General features: G+C 48.0%; 1 protein-coding gene across 1 annotated transcript in view; it reads left to right on the top strand.

The window, feature by feature from the left end:
• Window positions 1–789: 789 nt before the first annotated feature.
• The window catches only part of reps2 (RALBP1 associated Eps domain containing 2), a gene marked incomplete at both ends in the record, with an annotated part of 25,155 nt that continues 2,829 nt past the window's right edge, over window positions 790–23,115 (top strand). The window contains 15 exons of the mRNA XM_084444454.1: window positions 790–969; window positions 8,049–8,172; window positions 8,888–9,069; window positions 10,012–10,120; window positions 11,481–11,587; window positions 11,754–11,892; window positions 11,992–12,055; window positions 12,613–12,781; window positions 12,977–13,030; window positions 13,903–13,940; window positions 14,280–14,416; window positions 14,929–14,990; window positions 15,160–15,249; window positions 22,778–22,855; window positions 23,099–23,115. The exon at window positions 23,099–23,115 is cut by the window's right edge and continues 96 nt beyond it. Coding sequence (XP_084300580.1) covers window positions 790–969; window positions 8,049–8,172; window positions 8,888–9,069; window positions 10,012–10,120; window positions 11,481–11,587; window positions 11,754–11,892; window positions 11,992–12,055; window positions 12,613–12,781; window positions 12,977–13,030; window positions 13,903–13,940; window positions 14,280–14,416; window positions 14,929–14,990; window positions 15,160–15,249; window positions 22,778–22,855; window positions 23,099–23,115 — 1,550 coding nt within the window. The remainder of the gene's footprint in view (window positions 970–8,048; window positions 8,173–8,887; window positions 9,070–10,011; window positions 10,121–11,480; window positions 11,588–11,753; window positions 11,893–11,991; window positions 12,056–12,612; window positions 12,782–12,976; window positions 13,031–13,902; window positions 13,941–14,279; window positions 14,417–14,928; window positions 14,991–15,159; window positions 15,250–22,777; window positions 22,856–23,098) is intronic.

Below are 23,115 nucleotides of genomic sequence, written 5' to 3'. Positions count from 1 at the left end.
ACCATTTGACCTCATCATCTCATTATACATTAGTATATTAAGAGAGAAGAGATGTACAGTAGAAGCAGTGCATTGTGCCAGCCTGGCTTCGTTGTGTGAGTTAGGGGGTTCTAACACAAGATGGCAGTAGTCATGCATCATCAAATTATCTGTAGCCTGTATGGATCATGGAAGAGCAAGAGAAATCATTATCACATGGGATGAAAACATCACTGTTGTAGTACAGTATAATCAACACATTAACAATATGCTGGAAATGCATCTCTCCAACTTGTAACAATAACTGTATAGACAACATTGGGTTAACACATAGGCCTAGTTGTACTACAAAGTCAGAAGGACAATTTCACAGTATAGGGAGACTAAGACAACTTCTTCATAGGCTACTCCACACAAGAAAAAAACCTTTGTGCTTATACAGCAAAGATGTCCGCTGTATACCTACTCTTCGACCCTGTGACTTACAGAGAGGAACACATTCCTGCATGGCCCCAATCACCTGCCGCAATCAGATAGGCTACTGTCAAACAGTGGCTTTGTGTCCTTTCTCCCTTTCTCTGCTCTGCTAGCGCCCCCACGCGGCTCGCTGTGGAAGGTTCATTCGACACCTGGTAGTGGATGCGAGCGGTCTCCACAGGGAACGTGCGTGTCCTGTGGCATTTTACCCTCCTATCATTAAACCCGTCATCCGATCAGGGTAATCTTTATGCTACTACTAAACGACCGTGTGTGGTCTAATCTGGACATTTGAGAACGAGGCGCCTCATATGTTCATGAGTCCGACCAGGAATGGAACAGGAATCTGGCGTGGCGACTGGAGGGAGTTTAATTTCCCTAAATGAAAACGAACAAAGATGTTACTCAGGGCTGCACTCTCTGTGCCAAGCTGACAGCTCAGGGAAACTATCGGCGGGCAAAGTCGCAGAGCTCCTCAGGGCGTCTCAGCTCCCTGCCGACACCTTGCATCAAGTGAGTAGCCTACAGTAGCCTAGTAGCGATGCGTTTGCTTGCAATTGGTCACATAATTTACATGCCGCGTTTAGAAGGGAACTGCGGCTGCATGATGTAGAAAGACGCACCACTTCGGTGTCTCCTGGCGACCGTGATATATGATATTTAGAATTTACATTTACAGAAGGTTAATGATGTTCAAGGTGGAATAGTGTCTTCTCACGGGTCTTGTCACGTGCCTACATGCTTCCTATATCCGCTCCAGACTCGACTAGGTGTGTAACATAGCCTACTAAGTATAGCCTATCCAATAATCAACTTGATCAGCAGGGAATTTACAGTGCAGTTGACTGAAAACCCCTTACCTTCATCTACAGTAGTCTAAGGAGTCGAATAACGAATGATATTGGATAGCATCTGAGAATTGAGGTTCAACACTCGAAACAACTATCAAACCAACTTCGAATGATTCATAATGCCAATTTTCCCAACACCCGAGGTCTAATTCGAATTTATAAACAAATTTGAACAGACTGTTTTGACACCTTAAACCAGAACAACAGGACCATTTGGGCTTTTGTTGATATCCCAGCAGCTCTACTGTGCATGTGAGCAGCTGTGTGTGACTGTTGGGAACTGTCCAGATGTCAGGAAGGGCAGTGACTCAGCTGAGGCTGCCATGGGATGGGCCTCAATGTTCAGGACTGCTCACTGTCCTCTCACCCATCTGTGGAAAGCAGATTCACCCCCACCAAACAATGGAAAAACTATATTGCAGAGACCCGCACTCTCCATGGTCACAATGCAAATATTTACACTTAAGTTATGCATAATGGTACATTGCCAACATGAAACTCATGCTGGTACCATCAAAGTATATTATTACACTAACTATAAAAGAGCACACAGGTCACACACCACAGAGATAGGATTTTTCCATGGACACATGATCTCAGCAGGTAATGGTCTCATTCACACCACCCACAGTCCTGTGGGGAGCCCTCCAGCACTAGCTGACCATTGTGTCTCACTGTGGTGTCAGGAAGCTTGGCCGTAGCTCTGTTTCCTCTCCTTCCGGCCTGGCAGGCCACCATAGCACGGGGCTGATTGACACTTATGCACACACATGCACATATGCACACACACACACATACACACATACACACACACATACACACACACACACACACAGGCATACACACACATGCGCATACACTCACACACATGTATACGCACATACAGTGTACATGTTCACTCAGTACACACATCTGCACACACACACATACACACACACAAACACACACAAACAGGCCTCTACTCAGAACTCTGGGGTTGCAGGATGCCACAACACTGAAACACTGAAAGATTGATCGACCATTTTATCACACAGACACAAACTTATCTGCAGACCTTGAAAATGAGTCTTTGCTTCAGATTTGGCTCTAATTTTTCAGAGTGAACTTTTGTGATTGGGTATGCGTGCGTGCGTGCGTGCGTGCGTGTGCGTGCGCGGGCGTGTGCGTGCACGTGTGTTTGCAGTTACTGTAGTGCTGCCATTGTGCTCTTTCATGCTGGGGTGTCACAGCTCTGTGTGAAGCCAGTAGGCCCTGTGCCAACGCCAGCACTTCCTCCCATTCCCACAAGTTAGTCTACAGTGAAATCAATGCTGTGACTGATTATGGGCGCTCACAGCAAAGACGTTTGGTCGTGCAGTAGCTGTTGTGGGGTTCAGGGCTGAGATGGTCTTCACTGCCAGGAGGAGATAAATCTCCATTAACCTGTTATAATTAGGTGCTGTAGATAAGTACTGTAGGTGTAATATCTGGGACCAATTACAGTAGATAGGTACAGTAGCACATGATTGATCCCAGAGAGGAAGATCGAAATTAAACATCATCAATAATGACAATGATAAAACATTATAATAATAATTATGAAACAAATGTGTTTGCTCTGTGACCTTTTTGCTAATAGCACCTCCCATGGTTGCTGTCACCTCTGCTGCTGGGCATGCTGCAGTGCCTCCAGTGAATGCTAGATGTGTATCAGACAGGGATCCTGTTTAGAAACCTGTCTGTCTAGACAGGATGTGGACCTCAGCCATGGCTGCGAGTGATGAACTGATCATATTTACATTTTATTTACCTGTTTGTTATTTGATCATGAGGGGTGCCCTGTTGAACAGGGCTAATGATGCAGTATTCTGTTTCAGTCGAGATCACTTTAGTCAAAATTGACCCATTTATTTTGCATGCAGCAAATACAGCATATTAAATTTTGTGTGCTCTGTTCGGGCGGCCCCCTGCCTTCCACAGCATGTGGAAAGTGTGATAGTAGGGGGAGGCGAAATCTAGATGTTCCCCCCTTCTGGGCCAGCTTGGCCCAGAGTGCCGGAAGAGGGAACGGCATCGATTTAGCCCCCTGCCTCTTATGACGATCAGAGTGGGCCGCGATCGGGAAGTCGCTCGGAGGTAACTCTCTTTGAAGCTTCAAAGCACCGCCACCACCACAGAAGAAGACTACCTCGGAAAAATAAATTCACTCGGACAGAACGCGTCTAAATAAGTTATTTAATGGTAGCGCTGAGGCTTCAAAACCCAGCATTTGTTTAAATAGACCCTTTTGCTTAGGTAAGTTAAGTTTCATGTGTATCTGTAAATATGAGCGCCTCTCCTATTTATTTTGACGGCGAAGTGAATGGAGCGGGAAAGGACTGTTGTCTGGCATGAGCAAGCATGCGACAACAGGACTGAGAAGGGCTACTAGCATAGCTGCAGCCTAGCTGCAAGCCTAGCTCTCTGCCTAGCGCACGTGTGACAAAAAAAATCAATACCTGCTCCGACCTCCTAGAGCGAGAGAACTGTTAACCGTGAGACCATTATCTCTTCTGATAATTTGGAATAGCAAAAATGCTTCAATAGGCCTGGGTTAATTAATAATAATAATAATAATACGCTTTTCAAGTTCTTCTGATTATCTCACAGTTTGCAACAACATAGGCATAATTTATTGATTTCTCCCCACACAGACAAACAGATGCCAGCACAATCCCAAACCACCCAGTCGAGGCAGCCTTCCCTTCCAGCTGTGTTTGAAAGCTACAGGAAATATGATAAAGACTCAAAAGATGCAAAAAGACTGAACAGAGCACTAAAAAAGGCCAACAATTTAAAGTTCTGTTCTGTCATCTATTATTCCATTACTTTTCCTTATGTTTTAGATTTTCACGTGGTATCGTTTCGGTATCGGTATCGAGATATTTTGGGCAGGTATTGTATCGAAGTCATAATTTTGGTATCGTGACAACACAAGTCCCTGGCCTCCACAGGCCGACGCTTCGAAGGAGTACAGCCTAAAGCCTCTGCCTCCATGGTGACCGGAGGGACCGCTGGATGGCCCTTCGGAGATGTTTCGGCCCACGATCACCACGGAGAGCCACAGAGACTAAGCAAGTGAAGTTCCCCGGCTTCCGCTAGCCGACGCATAGTGGAATACCAGAAGAATGCAGCAATACCCCCGGAACAGAGAGCAACGATGACAACAGAGATGACATCGACAGAACACAGGTGGAGCAGGGGAGGAGGTGGGACGAGCACGAAGATACGAGCGATCAGCAGTAATGGCAAGAGCTAACAATAACATGTTTTGACCTCTTAAATACATACACTCTGCGTGCTGCACCAATGCTATGACAGCTGACAGTCAGCTGGTAGGTTGCGTCATTACGGGGTGAGACTGATTAGCCTCTGCCGATTAGCCCGGCGTTGACGTCCGTGCCTCGCCTGAAGTTGCGTCGGAGACTTCATATATCTGAAGGGTCTTTCTGGTGAACGAAAATATACTGTATTTTATTAACAACTGCGTCTATAGTCATTCCCACACACACAGACACACACACACACTCAAAATATCATTATGCTTCAGCTATCTCTTTTCTCTCTCTCTCTCTCTCTCGCTCTCTCTCTCTCTCTCTCTCTGTCACACACACACATACAGAATGTGATATCACGTGGTAAAACCACAGTGTGGATTCTAGGGCTGGGTTTAAAAAATCGATTAATCGATTCTGAATCAAATGATTCAGAATCGATTCATGAATACCAAAATCGATCTTTTATTTAATGAATGAAGGAATGAATAGTTCACTAATTCATTCAATGATTCATTCATTCATTCATTTTTGGAAATCAGTATCGATACCCAGCCCTAGTATTGATGTGTTGTGTTATTAAGGTTACAGCCAAAAAAAACAGGTTTTAGTAACACTAACCGAATCGATATTGAATCGAATCGAATTGAATCATGATAATCGATTCCAAACCTTGTGAATCAGAATCGAATCGATTCTTGAAATTCGACTCGATACCCAGCCCTAGTGGATTCTTTGTTATGCTGCGTCCTGACACACTCATGTGATCCACTCAGTGTTATCACCTCTGTGATGGTATCCGTGCCACTTATCAGTGAGAAAGGGCACTGCTGGCGTCCTAAGCAAGGCTTTAATCTTTAATTCACTGCAGCACTTTTTACTGCAGGAAATGCGTCTCAGCTGCCTCAGGGCTGTGTCTGACTGGATCTGTAGTGTCAGGACTGCTGCTCAGTGTTTTATCACCTTGACAGTCATGTGGTCAGTGTGGGAGTTGTTTACAGTGATACGCGCAACCGCCCCTGGGAATGGCTGCCTCCTGTCTGGATGCTCAAGGCTTCAGCTGGGGCTCCAATCACAACAGCCTGAGAGCCTTTGTTCACTGACCTCAGAGGAACTGGCTATATCTGACCTCTGGTCCCCTCTAAGCCTTCCCTTCTCTCTCTCCCTCTCTCTCTCCCTTTCCCCTCTCTCCCTCTCTATCCTGTGTCCTCTCTCCCTCTCTGTTTTTCTTCTTCCTCTCTCTTTTTCTCCCCTCTCTCATTCTCCCCCCTCTCTCCCTCTCTATCATAGTCATAGCCCAGATGGTGCTCCTCACAGCTTTGTGTCATTATTCTGTTGTACAATTGAGGATTTTGAATCTTGAATCTCGGGACTTGCTCTCTCCAGGTTCAGCAGTAGAGGTAGGGGGGAAAGTTGTTTTGAGGCTCAGCAGTAGAGGCAGAGGGAAACATTGTTCTGACTCGTTTGGTTCTTTTGTCTCTCAGAGCAGTTGAAGAGGAATGCAGGTCAAGCAGAAGTAACGTCGTCTCATTTCTAATGGGCGATCTGACGCTGCCACCCACCTCCACAGTCCCATTAGACAACTGGTATTAACGGCACAGCTGTCACGCTGTCCGCTAGCCCTGTCATCTCCCCCCTGGCCTACCGGTGAACGGCCCCCCCTCCGACCCTCCGACTCTCTCACGCGCCGCGCTCGTCTCTGAGGGAACCGCGTTGATCGGAAAACCCCACCTAATACAGACTTACAGCAGAGAATGTTCCGTAGACGAATTCCTCGCCTTGCCTCTGCTCAAACAGGATTGTAATTCCTGGATGCTGTTTGGTTTTGAGCGTGCCTCGTCAAGCGATAGTCGATCCCATGTTAATCCTGTGTCCCATGTCGATCCCATGTTAATCCAGGGAGAGGCCGGGCGTGGTCTTCTCTCTCTGTATTGTCCCAAGTCAGACTGACTACTAGGCCTACACCAGACAGGGCTTCTGCAGGGACAGTGATTTTTAGGGAACAGCACAGGGTTAAGTCTTGCTGAATTGCCAAAGTGTGTTTTCAGAGAAAGCTGTGTTACTCTCAATGCACGTAATAGTATAGCACGTTATAGTGTCCGTGTGTCCTCGATACTTTAGCTAGAGGGCTGACAAGTGACTCAGGACTGCTCCTCATTGAATTGCTCAAAAAGACGAGAGGTAATTGTTCTGGGTAGATTAGGTTAGGACAGTAGAGTAGATTAGGACAGTCTGTTTGCCCTCTTCGTCACCATGAGCAGTGTGTGGGATGTTTAAAGAGAATGATAACTGGAAACCTGTAATTGGTGCACCATTAAGCCTGTCTTGTCCCTCGTTTGGAGTAGGTACTGTATGTAGCCTGGGTTCAGACATTTGAATCCGCCCACTCCACCGAATTTAACTGATCCTTGAAGACCTCAGCGGAGTGCAACGAGTTGACATTCTATCTGATATCAGGCTAGGAGGCATATGGTTTGGGTAGGATTCCTCTAATGGAGTGACCCATTTAATTCGCTGGAACTACTAGTGGATTATCGGGCCTGAAATGTGCCACAACAAATTCATTGTTTCATGTCCAAGCCACCTGTGCTTGTGGTCTGGATTGATCCTCTTAGCCATGAAGCCGGTCCTGATCCAGTCACCCTCATTACACAGTCATGGGCCAGTAAAGGGACTGCACCACTCCAGGTTTTACTTTCTACATTGCAATCTTTTATTTTTGTATTTTAATTTTAATAAATAGCTATTTCATGTACTAGCTTTCTTAAAAATCTATTGTCTAGTCTTCCATGTGGGCCTATATGTTTAGGGGGATTTCTTCTTGACTGTCCTAGATAATTATAATCTTCTTCACCCTTCTGTTTATCTAAATCAGCCATGTGTCCTAAAGCTCTTTGTTTCTGGATAAGCGGTTCTGCTGGGATGGTGGGCCCTGACTAACCCTAACCCTCCCTGGTGAATCCATCACATTACTCTACATTGACATACGTATACCCTAACACCATGCAGGTGTGTGGAGAACCGGGATAACTGGAGACAAAGATGGGAGGACCGATGATGAATACCCTAACCATAACCCTTATACTCTAACCCTAACACTAGTGATATGCACATTACAAGTAAAGTTCTTAACAACAATACGACATAGTTCTAAGCAACAACAAAAATGTCATCACCACCACAATGTAAAATGTATCATAGGGAAAGGACTGTGGAGGATTAATAATAATAATAATAATAGTAATACATTTGTAACATTTGTAATACATAGTAATACATTTGTAACACACTTTTCACTTAAAAATCTCAGATTAACCTCATGAAGGGCAATGCTTGTAGATTCCTCTACGATAATGACGTTCTTTGTCTATGAAACTGAACACATATACTGTACGGTGATGCAGATGATGAAACTGATATTGTGTATAATGCGCTCTGTGTTCTTCAGATTACTGAGGTGTGTGGAGCCAAGAGACTGGGCTACTTTGGTACCGGGCAGTTCTACGCAGCCCTGAAGCTCCTGGCTGCGGCCCAGTCCGGCCTGCCTGTCCGCCTGGAGGCCATTACGGCCGGTAGGTCCACCGCCATCTTGCTAGAACAGAACCAGTTCAAGGGCTTATTTTAACATGCATGGTTTTGGTCTAATCTGGATGAAAGGGGAGTCACGTGGAAAGTGCTAAGTGAGAATCGGCTCTTAGCTCTGTCCTGATTACAAGTTCACAGAATCTTCACACGACCCCAGACCCCTTGAAACACAGTGGTAACCAAACATTAGTTTGTCCGCAATTTGATTGATGATGGCTGGATAGACATGGCGTGGTGTGCTGAGCTGTAACACTGAGCAGGGTTCTTCAGAAGATTGTGACACCTTCAGGACAATCCTACTGGTGCCAAATGTTCCTACTGTAGGCGAGCACACAGAAAGCTCTGGATCAGACTTCACATACACACTCTCTATGTGAACTGTACATGCCTCAGTGGACTGGGAAGAGAAATGTAGAGAGAAGGGCTGGAAGATGCATCCTTCTGTAACTGAAAATCTACCTCTGAAGTCCTGAGAAAAATCTGCTACAGTAACAACTGACAGCCTCCATACTAAACATACAGTTGGCCTTACTGCAGCCTACACTCTGGTGATTAACAGAACGTTGAGAATACGGTTTCATCCTATAGGGTAAACAATAATGGCTAATTCGAGTTTTTCAAATTTGACGTCTGTTTGTGGTTTATTTGACCAATTACTCTCGTTTTTGCTTGGCCAGTCACTGTGGTTGACTTTCTTGTCAGATCTACCTCTACCAAGATTCCTTGGGATGAAGAATGAAGCAGAGCTGTGGTACTCGGGCCCCCCTCCCGGTGTGGAGGCCCAGGGACAGCCCTGTGTCCTGGGGACGTCCCCCGCCTCTGTCCGCTGGGGCACTGGAGACAGGAGCACGCTCAGACACCCTGACGCCAGCCTGGAGAAGAAGGTGATAGGGTTCAAACACAGACTGCACATTGTACCGAACTAAACTAAATTATATATTTGTTCAATACTATATCTTATATACTATCTTAAGTAGTTCTGACAAGGCAATCTTAAAGGGGTAGTTCAGAATTTTGGACATAGAGCCTCATTTACGACTTACCCATAATGCTGTTGATTGATGGAGAAGATTTTCAGCTGATTCCATGCTGTCTCTCGTTTGGGCATTAGCGGCATGCTAATTCTAGCGCAATTGAACTTGCTAGCATTCAAAGAAAACTCACTTATAAACACTCCAAACAAGTAAGGATCGCCAGATAAACTTAACTCCTCATCATAGTCAGACATATCCCTTTCGAACGTGGCCTCTGCAACTTGTTGTGTTGATAATAAGAGCTCTTCTGTTCCTTGTTGTTGTGAAGACAATAGTGCTGGCACGCTCCACCTCCCTATTTACAGAGAGAACCATATAGGTCTGAACAAATGAATGGGTTCAAGGATGGATGGATGGATGGATGGATGGTGTAGAAAGGAATAAATACATAAATAAATTATGGTATAAAAATTCAAATGAGCCCCCGACGGACTGTCATAAATGAGGCTCTATATCCAAAATTCTGAACTACCCCTTTAATTGTTATTCTGTAACGATAGAAGAATCCTCTGAAAAAGATTAGATACCTACTGTAAGGTTCCAGATGTGAAAAGTGTTCTATATGAAACTTTACGTACCCTCTCCTCCCTATCTGGAACCCTTTTCCAGAGGGGTTCCCCTATCATTACAAATGCACGGTTCTATGCAGAACTCTTCTCTTTGAAGTGCACTGTATGTCTTTGAACCAGGTGTCCAACCAGACTCTTCATCCTCTAGCAGTGGTCATCTTGTTCCCCCCGTGTGGCCTTGCTGAACTGAGGGATGGAACCATCTCGGTCTTTATCTCTGCAGGAACGCTGGTCTCCCCCCCGCTCGCCCTGCAGCTCCCCGGGCCGCTCCCCCTCCGCCTATCACAGCTACGCCTACGCCGGGCAGAGAAACGGAACCGATACGCAAGTGGGTAAGGGACCTGCCGGCCGCTCACGCTCCCCACGGCGCTAAGTCATACAGGACTTGGTCAGCATTGCTGTGAATCTGAATGCGGGCCGGTCTTCTGAAGGAAGAATCACAGCACAGGCAGCCACATCAGTTTCTTAGCAACCTCAGGCTCTATCCCCACAATCAATTTGAGGCCTTCGACATCCGGCAGCCCTTATTCTGTCAAGAAAATGAATGAGAGGTCCCCACGTGCACATTAAAGATACACAAGGTGGCTTCCAAAGGCAAGGCAAGGCAAATTGGTTTGTATTGCACATTTGAGCAACAAGGCAATTCAAAGTGCTTTACATGAGACATTAAAAGCATCAAGACAAAGTGCAAGACACACATAAAAGGTCATATAAAATGAAATGTAAAAAAGGCAGAGAGAGAGAGGGACAAGAGAGAGAGAGAGCTGTGCTTGCTGATTCTCCCAGAGCAGCTTACATACTTTCACCTCACCTCATTTCCATTGTGAAATTACTCTTTATTGGTCATGTTTATGCAACACAAGTGTGTTGTTGGTGAATAGGTTTAATCTGTCCCTTGCCTTGCTAACAGGAAGCCAAGAGCTTGATCGATTTGAGACCATACTTACATTCCTCATTGATTATCAGTTGGGTCCTGTAAGTGCTGCAGCGTGTCTTGAATAATTAAAAGGAGTGCTCCCTCCTGTAAAGCAGGGAGCGAATTTCGAGGAACACAGAGTAGATGTTATTAACACTCTTCACTAGCACACATCAACACCTACGCTCCCAAGAGAACACTAGCACACATCAACACCTACGCTCCCAAGAGAACACTAGCACACATCAACACCTACCTTCCCGAGAGAACACTAGCACACATCAACACCTACGCTCCCAAGAGAACACTAGCACACATCACCACCTACCCTCCCAAGAGAACACTAGCACACATCAACACCTACCTTCCCGAGAGAACACTAGCACACATCAACACCTACCCTCCCAAGAGAAGGGTCTTCTTGCATCTCTTGCAGTATCCTGTCATCTCTGTGTCTTTCTCATCCGGCCCTGTTTTTCAGGTTTTCACAACAGATTCATATGTTCTGACTCAACAATAAGCTGAGTGTGACATCTGTCTTCAGTCCTAGTCCATCTAATGTCTCCTCTCCCTCCCTCTCCTCCACTCTCCTCTCCTCCACTCTCTTCTTCTCTCCTCCCCTCTCCTCTCCTCCACTCTCTTCTTCTCTCCTCCCCTCTCCTCTCCTCCACTCTCTTCTTCTCTCCTCCCCTCTTCTGTCCTCCCCTCTCTTCTTCTGTCCTCCCCTCTTCTCTCCTCTCCTCCTATCATCCTCTGCTATCCTCTTCTCCCCTCAGCCTATGAGAGTAAGCACCCACTGAGGCCCCTCCCCCAGCCGGAGCAGCACTCGTCCCCTGGTCATTACGGCATCAAGCCCTGTCTGGAGCAGCCCGCCATCGCCCGGGTAAGGCCACCGTCTCACTGCACCGGTCTGTGACTGGTCTGAGGTACCTATATTGACCTTCATAACAAAATCAAGGAGACCAGTAGACACAGGTGGCGACCCCTCATCCCTCTCCTCCCTCCTCTTGCCCTCTACCACCCCCGCCCTCCCCCTCTCTCCTCCCCAGGCCCCCTCAGTGGAGAGGCTGGATGGCCAGGGGGCGGATGACCACTCTGATGACCCCTGGAGGATCACAGAGGAACAGAGGGAGTACTACACCAACCAGTTCCGGACCCTGCAGCCTGACCTCGGGGCTCTCATCCTGGGTAGGACCTCCACCCCCCTCTGGACAATCATGGGGTTGCTACTTGCTAGCCGCGCGCTCTGTGTGTTCATATTAGCTGAAAAGCGTTTATATTTTTCAGGAACCATCGCGAAGAATTTCTTCACAAAGTCAAAGCTTCCAATTCCAGAACTTTCCCATATTTGGTGAGTGCGGCGATCCGTGTCGGCCCCGGCCGACGCCGTCAGCCACAGCTCATCAGCATGCTGGCAGTGAGACCGCGTAGCGGCACGGAGAGAGACACCACCTTCACTGACGCAGCACAATGGGCAGGCAGACTCCCTCCCCCCCTTTCCCTCTCTCTCCTCCTTCCTTCCCTATCTCTCTCTCTCCCATCTTATTTGTTCTCTCTCAATTCTCTCCTCTCTCTCTTTTCCTCCCCCTCTCTCTCTGCCTCTCCTCTCCTCTGTCCTCTCTCCCTCCTATCTTCTTTGTTCTCTCTCATTTCTCCTCTCTCTCTCTCTCTCTCTCTCTCCCTCCCCCTCTCTCTCTGTCTCTCATCTCCTGTAAACTCTCTCCTTGTCTCCCCAGACGTAGGGGGGCTGAAACGAGACACCCAGGCGGTTATGTAACCGCAAATATTTGTTGCTGTAGATGTTGATGTAGATCTCAGTGTGGCTGGCCAGTCTCGCTGTAGCGTTACATTTCTGTCGATTTCTCCCACTTCTGTCTCCACGATGTTGAACTGTGCTTCTTCCTCAAGGGAACTGAGCGACGTGGACCGAGACGGCGCCCTCACGTTCTCTGAGTTCTGCACGGCGTTCCACCTCATCGTGGCGCGCAAGAACGGCTACCCCCTCCCCGAGACCCTGCCCCCCACCCTCCGGCCAGGTGTAATTGAGCAGGGGGAGGGCACACCTGACACCCCCGAGGTGAGATGAACACAGTATCAGTCTGGATACAGGACACTGTCCATGTGTCTACTGCACACAATATATCTACCAGTATAAGCAGTACAGTATCTAATGCATTAAATACTGTATCTATGTATCCCAGAATGCTATCACAGTCTTACTTCTGCTCCCCTGACAGAAGTCCAGTAAGGAATTTCATGTGTTTTTTTGCAGAGCACAGAGGCCCTTATCGTCTTTGAGGACATAGAACCCAGGCCCAGTCAACCGGTAAACTGATTCCCCACTAATCTCACTATTTGGGATCTTCTGGAAGGACCAGTTTGGCTGGGAAGTTCCTGTTGTTGAATATAGAGGGCGCACACGAGCTAAGCATGGCACTGCTTCCAAAGCAAACAATGTGAAGGAACTAACAACTTCCCTGTGTTACATCAATGTGTTTGGCTTTATGACACAATAAGATACATGAAGTATGTGAAAGATATACACCTTCTATACATAAGGTATATGAAATACATACATAAATACAGACAGACGTGATTCTCTGTTGCAGGACCAGAGCACTGTAGAAGTCTCGTCTCCACGGCCAGGCCGGACCACATCAAAGCAGGATCTGAGAGAGGAACCTCGTAAGCAGGGTAACATGAGCTCCCTGACCAAACAACCTATCTATAGCACTCCACCATTAAGACCTCGAAAAAAACACCTTAAAGGGAACATTGTCTGCCTGACTGGCCATCAATCTTCAACCCTCAGAACTAGCTGTCTGTGAATATTTGCATGGACATTAATTGGTTTGTTATTTTCCGAGTCAAAGACGTCATCGTGTTTTCTCTCTTGAGACAACTTCCTGGCCAGTACAGTTTGACAACAGTGATCCGAGCTGCGCTCTCTGTTGATGCTCTCCATTGCAGAGTTCAGTCCTAAGAGGGTCGTGATCACATCTCAAGAGAACCATACTGTTCGGGCAGGGGCGTTCCCCAGGAGACCAGGTGATTCATCACACGGTACATACTATACTCTCCTGTGAGAGAGGAAGTAGGATTTCCTCGTTTCCTGGTTGCAACTCAGATAAGACCACGGTGCAGAAGTCTGACCCGTCATTGTTTCTGTTTTTAACAACTGTCACAGAGCGTCCTCAGGAACTGGACCCACAGATGAAGTCCAGGACCAGGCCAAGGTAAAGCGCAGTGTACGGCCATCTTGACGGGAACAGAACACGTGGGAAGTGCAGTAGATCAACAGGGCCACAGTGCTAAAGAAGCCGTCGATGCTGAGCATGCTGGGACATCCTGTTAGTGCAGAGGTCAAATGAAGACTTAGGTCTTCAATTTCAAGGACAATGTCCTGTCTTTTTTTTTTATCCTTCCACAAACTTATTATTATTTTACCTTAAACATAGCTGTATTAAATCTAGTATTTGCTGTAGCCTCTGTCAAGCCTCTGTCATCTCAGTTAAAATGATGTGAAATAGTGCCTTTGACAGTGAGCTGTCTCCTACTCCTCTCTGTGCCTGCAGGTCTTACTCCAGCACCTCCATCGATGACGCCATGAAGAAGACGGAGGAGCCGCCCACACCTCCTCCCCGCCCCCAGAAGACTCACTCCAGGGCCTCCTCTCTGGACCTCAACAAGCTCTTCCAGCAGGGCAGCCAGGGTAGGACACACACACAGGCACACACACACTCACACACACACACACACATACTGTACAAATAGCACACATGGCAACGCCTCTGCCCTTAGCTAAACCTAGCATACACTGTTAGGTTTGAAACAGTATTCCTCATGAAGGAGGATTTTGTTGTTCTTTCTCCTCTCAAAGAGAACATTAAAGGCCTGTAGCTATGTTGCAACTGAGGTTTCATATTTTGTTTGTGACACTGCTCTTTTCTTAGTGTAACTATGGGGAAACCGGAGAAGTGTAGGTAGTGCCTATTGTTTATTTTTATAGGTAAGAGCTTCAATTAGGATGGACAAATACAGTGGATAAAGATCTAGGAATGTTGACATTGCACTTCTACAAATATTTCTCCAAATACTGTGTTTCGGAAAGTGTAACGTGAATACTGAATATACAGTGAAGAGGTATTATCTGATAAGTGGCTATTGAAAAAGTTGAACCCACAGTTGAGTTGAAACTGAGGATCGTTTTCTCTTTTCCTTCAGGAATAAAGAGCGGATGGTTGCCCCCTCCTCCTGCGCTCCCCCCGAGACCACCAACCAGCCAGGTACAGTAGGCCCCCTTCAACTACAGTACACCCAGCGATATTCCTCCACCAGTTCACGTTAAGGCCCACTATCGGCACCCACGATGCCGAGGGGAGGGCAGAGGAAACCAGAAGTAGCGGGCTTGACCGGCTGTTTGAGAGCCGCTGACCTACGCTCATGTTTTTCCAGGTTCCTCTCTTTCTCGGCGCAGTAGAGAAGACCCCCCAGAAGAAGGTACCGCAGCCAAACTTCGCCAACTTCTGCCACTTCAGGGAAGAGGTGAGCGCCACGCGGCCGAGCACGGCGGTCCGTCCTCCATCGATATCAAGGTCGCGGTTCTAAAGCCGAGTATTAAAACATCGCCAGGTCACTCATTCGTTCAGTCGTGCGAAGTTGCAGGGTAACACCAGCCAAATCGTCTCAGGGGAAATTCTTTCAACGAAATGCCACAGTGAACGGTCACCGTTTCTCATCCCATCTGCTTGTCAGATCAGGTGCGAGGCCGTAAACATGTCACCCTGGTCATGTTTGCAAAACCTCTGGGATGTTCTATTCCAGGACAGTCGTGGCCCGGGGGCTGGGTCAGAGGGGTGCAACGTATCCCGCTGAACCGTGGAACTCACGGCCAGGAAATCCATTTAGGGTTTATTTATGGTGGAAGGTGCTTTCAGTCTCGACCGTTCACCCTCTGACTTTCTCTTTGTCCGTCACTATGCCCTATTCTCATACTGCATACTCTTTCTGTTTTGTGTGTGTGTGTGTGTGTGAGTGTGTGAATGCATGTGTTTGTGTACACATGTGCGTGACTGATGCTGTTCTCTTTTTCCCCAAGCTGTCAGCGTGTTGCACACGAATTCAAGACAATGCCACTCAACCTGTTTGGCGTCATATTAGATTACTTTGACTTGTATTCTGGCTTTCCAGGTCATGTTTCTCTGGCTTCTGCACAAACTGCTGCATCAAAGCAACACAGAGTCAAGTACTGTATTCCAGTTTGGTGAGGCCTTCTTTCCATTATAGCTTTGCTGACACTAATATAACAATGCAGCGTTTACCCTAATCGATGATGGGCCCTTTTTTCCCACACTTGAAACAGAAGCCACACATATGATCCGATCCTGACTTGAGGCGTACCGTATCGGATCTCATCAGTTCCATGTCTCTGATTGGGCCTCTCAATTGCCTAGCCGTGTCATATTTCTGCGTCCCAGAGGGGGGGGGGCTTGATCCAGTTTTTTATCACCCCTCCGGGTTGTACCGAATCTCAAACCTGAGCAGTGTGAAACTACGCTCCCGAATCTGATACCCCGATGTAATTCATTTGTCATCCTAGCTAAGGTCATGCAAGACTGAACTCTGTCAAAAGCTCTTTCGTCTTTCATCAGACCCGCGTCCCTCTGCCTTTTGTCTCAGGTGACGACTTTAGTGTTGATGACACGGCTCATTGATCCTTCCTGTTCCCCTGATGGCCCGGAGTCACGAATGAGCCATGGGAAAAGGAGGACTGTGTTAGTGATGTTTTACCGTTAATGATCACCTTCCTCAGCTGTGACCACGCCGCTTTGTCACACTGGCCGGTACTGAACTGCCAAAACATGAAGTGTTGTTCTTCTGCTGTCGAAGGCTGTCGCCGTGCCATGCCCCATCGAAAACCCGGTGGAAATAAACTCAGGTTTCTTGATCGGCAGTATTACGTGTTATGCCAGATATGTGGGAGTGTGTATTAAGATGTTGCTGCACAGTTTCGTTTCTGTGACGCCGCGGTAGGCATAGCAATCTACAATCTTCTGTTTACAGTGGTAGTATTATGACGCAGAAACACAGACACACTGTCTTCCCTTGCTCAACAAAATCTACTGTATTATAAAAATACACGTTTCAGTTGAAAACTTTGTTTCCTCGTCTAGTCTCTGCTCCACCTACGCACCTGTCACTGAGATATGAACAGGTGTGTAAGAGACTTTCAATTATCTACTGTACAATAGTAGTATTGACGTATTTTCAAGAATCAGCCACCAATCCACTCCTCACCACTGCCCCAACCCCCAGCTAGAGCTAACGCCTTGTTTATCCTGGTCCTGTTCTGCTGTTGGCATCTGTGTGTGTGTGTGTGTGGGGGGGGGGTCTCCTGGGGGAGCAGCTGATCGAACAGCACCAGCAGTAATCACAACAGATTAGGGAGCCGATCCAGAAGCAGAGCCTGTAATGTGATAGAGAGCTCTGGAGCTTTATGTCTTCACTGGGAAGGCTGGCAGAGGGGGAGTCTGTGTGTCTCTGGCTACATGTCATTAGGATAAAATAGTGTTCTCAACATGCACTCTCTCAAAAAGTTTTATGGTGCTGGGAGTTGGTCCTCTTAAACATTCTCATAGAAAAAACATAGAAAGGTCTTGAGAAAGGTCTAAGCTGAAACGTTGACCATAAAAGCAGAGTAAAATGAGTGCTGGAGTGAAGGTGTTTCAGGGGCGTTGTTAGGGGTTTCAGGGGAGTTGTTAGGGGCCTCAACACGGCCCGCCTCCCTGCTCTGTCTCCCAGCATCACATGAGGCCCCTGGCTCCTGGCAGCCAGGTCACGTTGTCTGTCGTCGTCTGAGACCATCATATTACATTTACATTACATTACAGTCATTTAGCAGACGCATTGATCCAAAGCGACTTACAATAATTGCATTTAACGCAGGAAGTCAGTGTAGACTCACAAGTGCATCTCCTTTCTAAACAAGTGACTAAGAGCATAGTCTAGAGCTGAAGCCAAAGTGCAGGAGTAGTAAAATAAAAATACAATATGTGCTTAAGAAGGAGGATCCTTGTAGTACTTCTTGAAGAGGTGAGTTTTGAGCCTGCGGCAAAAGATGGGCAGCGAAAGAACCATCACCACGCCGGTCGACCACAGGGGCCTCGGAGTGATGGGGCAACCAGTCGCCCTGAGGTAGCAGAGTGTAGTGGTCTGGAGGGGGATGTAGGGCTTGACCATGGCCTGGAGGTCGGAGGGAGCTGTTCCTTTCATTGCCCTGTAGGCTAGTACCAGTTTTTTCACTGGATGCGAGCTGCTACAGGGAGCCAGTGTAGAGAACGGAGAAGGGAAGTTGGGTGGGAGAACTTGGGGTGGTTGAACACCAGGCAAGCTTTCTGAACAATCTCCAGAGGTTTAATGGCCAACACCGGGGCTACAGCAAGGAGGGAGTTGTAGTCGTCCAGGCGGGAGATGACAAGAGTCTCAGTGAGTAAAGGGCAAATCCTCCTGATGTTGTAGAACAGGGATCTGCAAGAGCGTGTGACGGATGCAATATGTGCCAAGAACGACAGTTGGTATCCAGGGTCACACCCAGATTCCTCACAGTCCTAGTTGGTGACCACTGTGTCGTCAATGGTGATGGCCAGTTTGCAGTGTGGGCAGCCCTTCCGGGAGGAACAGCAGCTCAGTCCTGTCCAGGTTGAGCTTGGGAGGGTGTGTTGCCATCCACTCCGAGATGTCAGCGAAGCACGCAGCAATGCGTGCGTCCACTTATGTGTCAGAAGGAGGAAATGACAGGACTAGCTGGGTGTCATCGGTATGGCAGTGATAGGAGAAGCCATGCGAGCGAATGACAGAACCCAGAGATGTAGTGCAGAGGGAAAAAAGAAGAGGACCCAGGACAGACCCTTGTGGAACCCCTGACTGGCCATTGCTGTGCCAGTCAGACCCACTACCTCAGACCTTACCCAGTCCCTCCCGTGGTGGTGTAACTGTAACAAACCTACCCGCACACTAGCCCTCCTCCATCCCACTCTCCTATTGGTTGTCTGGGCTGCCTTAGAAGGCCCTTTTTCTCCTAGGGAGAGTCATGGTAATGTCCTGACTGGAATAACCCTGAAATGAAACTCCTTTTTTTTCACCTTTTCTTCTTCTGCTCTTTTGTCTTCTCCGTGTCTTTATCTCATTTTCCTGCCTGCTGCCACACACTCGGCCTCTCTCCGCTGCCGGTCCCCCAGGGGGACTTGGCTCAGTCAGTCTTAATTAAAAGCCATCAGATTGGCAGATCCCCTGGGTGGCTAGACAGACATGTATTTATTTCTGACCTACTAAGACAAGCCAGGACTGATGCGAGCACGGCCCACTCTCACAGGAGAGGCAGTCTACTGGTGGATCAGAATACCTCAGTACAGACTCTTTATTGTTGCTCTAGAATGAAAGAGAGAATAGGGGGGGAAATGACACCGAATCTAGTTTAATCAGAGGAGAAAGATGTTGACACGTCCTCATCGGTAATTAGAGTAGAGTTCTAGATTATGAGGCAGGGTGGTCTAGGTTAGGAGGGATGGAGGTCTAGGATTCAAGATTCAAGATTTGTTTTAATTGGCATGTGTACACACACACTAGGAATTTCCCTAGGGTTAGGGTATACGCTGTTGCAGACGACATAGGACAGGGTGCAGGATATGACAGTGCAAAGACATGACAGTGCAAATGCAGTACAAAAAACAGTGCAAACATACAGTGGACCCGGTCCCCAGGACAGCAGTCTCCTGCCAGAGGGGACTGGGTCAAAGAGACCATGACCGGGATGGGAGGAGTCAGCCTCAACCTTTCTGGCCCATTTTAGGGTCCTGGAGGCATGCAGGTAGGGATGGCAGTCTACAGCCAATCACCTTCTCAGCGGAGTGGATGATGCGCTGCAGTCTGCCCTTGTCCTTGTCTGTTGTGGCTGAGAACCAGATGGTGATGGAAGAGGTGAGGATGGACTCGATGATGGAGGTGTAGAAGAGTACCTCAGGAAGTACATCTTCTGCTGTGCTTTTTTGGTGAGGGTGCTGATGTACAGTACAGCTCCCACTTGAGGTCCCGGGAGATGGTGGTGCCCAGGAAGTGGAAGGAGTCCACAGTGGTCTGTGACAGATCTGAGATGCCGCAGAACAAGGCGCTTCAAAACCTTAATTGCTACAGGGGTCAGAGAGACGGGTCTGTAGTCGTTGAGGCCAGTGGTCCTTGATTTCGTGGGGACGGGGATGATGGTGGAGGTCTTGAAGCAGGCTGGAACATGGCATGTCTCTAGTGAGGTCAGTGTACACCGGGTACAGCTAATCAGGATAGTACTTCAGCATGGAGGGGGAGACAGAGTCCGGTCCGGTTGCTTTCCGGGGGTTTTGTCTCTTGAACAGCCGGTTCACGTCCTTCTCTAGGATGGTGAGAGGCTGTGTTGCAGTTTGTGGGAGATGGCAGGATAGGAGGCAGGGTGTTCTAGGTTAGGAGGGGTGGAGGTCTAGGATAAGAGACAGGGTGGAGGTCTAGGTTAGGAGGGGTGGAGGTCTAGGTTAGGAGACGGGGTGAAGATCTAGGTTAGGAGGGGTGGAGGTCTAGGTTAGGAGACAGGGTGAAGATCTAGGTTAGGAGGGGTGGAGGTCTAGGTTAGGAGACGGGGTGGAGGTCTAGGTTAGGAGACAGGGTGGAGGTCTAGGTTAGGAGGCAAGGTGGAGATCTAGGATAGGAGGCAGCATGGAGGTCTAGGTTAGGAGGGGTAGAGGTCTAGGATAGGAGACAGGGTGGAGGTCTAGGTCAGGAGGCAGAGTGGTCTAGGTTAGGAGTCAGGGTGGAGGTGGTCTAGGATAGGAGGCAGGGTGGTCTAGGTTAGGAGGGGTGGAGGTCTAGGATTGGAGGGAGGGCGAAGGTCTAGGTTAGGAGGCAGGGTGGAGGTCCATGTTAGGAGGCAGGGTGGTCTAGGTTAGGAGGCAGGGTGGATGTCTATGTTAGGAAGCAGGGTGGAGGTGGTCTAGGATAAGAGGCAGAGTGGAGGTCTAGGATAGGAGGCAGGGTGGCGGTCTAGGTTAGGAGGCAGAGTGGAGGTCTAGGTTAGGTAGAGGTTAGTCTGGAGGCAGTCACGACTGAGGGAGTGATGTTGATCAGGCTCACTGAGCATACAGTGACTGACACCATGACACAGTCTCCCTCTGAGTGGAGCTGTTTGCCAAGCCTGACCACCATCCAGACTAACCACAGAGGAGAGGAGGGGAGGAGGAGGGAGGGAGGAGAGAGAGAGAGAGAGAGAGAGAGAGAGAGAGAGAGGGAAGGAAGCTGAGGAAGTCTTCCTCAACTCTACATGATGTCTGTTCATAGTGAGGACAGGAAAGAGAGAGTGGGTGAGAGACTGAGCGTGAGTGAGTGAAAGGGAGACAGAGTGAGAGAGAGAGAGAGAGAGAGAGACTCAGAGAGAGAGAGAGAGAGAGAGAGAGAGAGAGAGAGAGAGAGAGAGAGAAAAGAAGTTTGTCCAGTTTATGGAGCTGCAGCTGGATGATTCATCCCAGTGCGACGTCCCTCCACTAACACCAGATGGCGCTGTAGTGTATGTGACCTCAGTCAGTCAGACTTCGGAATTGGATTCAAGCATGGATGGATTCAAGCATGGATGGATTCAAGCATGGATGGATTCAAGCATGGATGGATTCAAGCATGGATGGATTCAAGCATGGATGGATTCAAGCATGGATGGATTCGAGCATGGATGGATTTGAGCATGGATGGATTCAAGCGTGGATGGATTCAAGCGTGGATGGATTCAAGCGTGGATGGATTCAAGCATGGATGGATTTGAGCATGGATGGATTCAAGCGTGGATGGATTCAAGCGTGGATGGATTCAAGCATGGATGGATTCAAGCATGGATGGATTCAAGCGTGGATGGATTCAAATCGAGCCGAGTCAGTGTTTGTTTCCCTCTCTGGTCCCAGTCATCCTGAACAGTGACAATGACTCGCGTCTCATGACCTGACTGGGAGCATGAGGGCCACTCGGTTCAGCTGTGTCCATGTTGCCGATGGCAGTGTTGAGAGTGAAGTCTGCCGGGCTGCCAGGCACGGTGAGCTCCGACCATGACTTACGGCCCGTCTCGCACGTTGTGCCCAGAAAGCTGTGGTTTATGATTGCTGTAGCCACTTCTACCTCCACATGTATCCAGACGGCTCGTATTTCATCCTGCAGAGTAGAGAAGTTTAGAGTCGTATGTTTGTGGCTGCCTGCTAGTCGGCAAATTAGATTTTTATGTTACCGGGCCCCAATTTACAGCACCGCCATGTGCCTGTTTTTACCATCAGCCATCAGACTCTGCTTCTGAAACTGCCACCGCAAGGGAGGCTGCCAGGCCTGAGGAAATTGGTGTAGGCTAGGCCTATCAAGTTTTTTTTGACATTTTTAAATACAGCGTTAACATATGTGAAATGCCGTAATGCAGTAACATTACAAATAGGTCCAGACTGTAAAATCTGTTTTCATTCCACTCTTTCTATTTCCCAGAATAATTTTAAGAGCGTCCTCAACATTTCACTGTTTTACAGCCTTCATATGCTGGTATCTTGTTGACCTGACATAATATGGCCTCTAAGGCCGCGCTAGCACCTCAACAAATTGTGCATTGTAGCTTCCCTCCAGGATGAAAGCAGGTGTTGATATACAGTACTGTGTGTCTCATGAAGATGTAATGGATGGTACACAGCAGAGAGATGCAATAAAAAAGAGCGTTAATCCATCACAGCTGTCCCGGAGGCGTGGCTGGAGAGCGCTACATTGTGTTCCCCACAGGGGGGAGGAGCCTGATTTATCCCCGTCTCAACGCAAACAACATTTTATCCTGTCACTCCCAAGAGTTTATCCTGGCCATTTCGTCCTGTTCGGGCGGCTCTTGTGCTGACTAGTGAACACTGTCACCTTTCACATAGGGCGGAGCTGAGATCTGCCAGGATGAAATTAGGGCTGTGGCTTGGCTGTAACTCTTGTGTAATGTGCCTGTGTTTCTGTGTCCTGTTTTTCTGTCTGTCTGTCTGTCTGTCTGTCTGTGCAGGAGGAGAGCAGCGTTAAGACTGTAGACCAGAGTCCACTTCACAGGGCTGGCCCTAGCACTGAGGACATTCCCAAACAGGTCAAACCTCTGTGTGTGTGTGTGTGTGTGTGTGTGTGTGTGTGTGTGTGTGTGTGTGTGTGTGTGTGTGTGTGTGTGTGTGTGTGTGTGTGTGTGTGTGTGTGTGCGTGCGTGCTTTCTGCCTGTCTGTGTCTGTCTACAATCATGCATTCTGGTCTCAATGCTAGTATCTGTGTATACATACACACACACACACCTTAATGTGTTTTGTTTGTTTCCCAGGAAATCCCCGTCACCCCCCAGAACCAGGCCCCTCAGAA

The sequence above is a fragment of the Borostomias antarcticus genome, assembly GCF_949987555.1.
Source record: "Borostomias antarcticus genome assembly, chromosome: 10".
Lineage (NCBI taxonomy): Eukaryota > Metazoa > Chordata > Actinopteri > Stomiiformes > Stomiidae > Borostomias > Borostomias antarcticus.
Note: the sequence above shows the minus strand (reverse complement) of the source record. Positions and strands in the feature narration are given on the sequence as shown.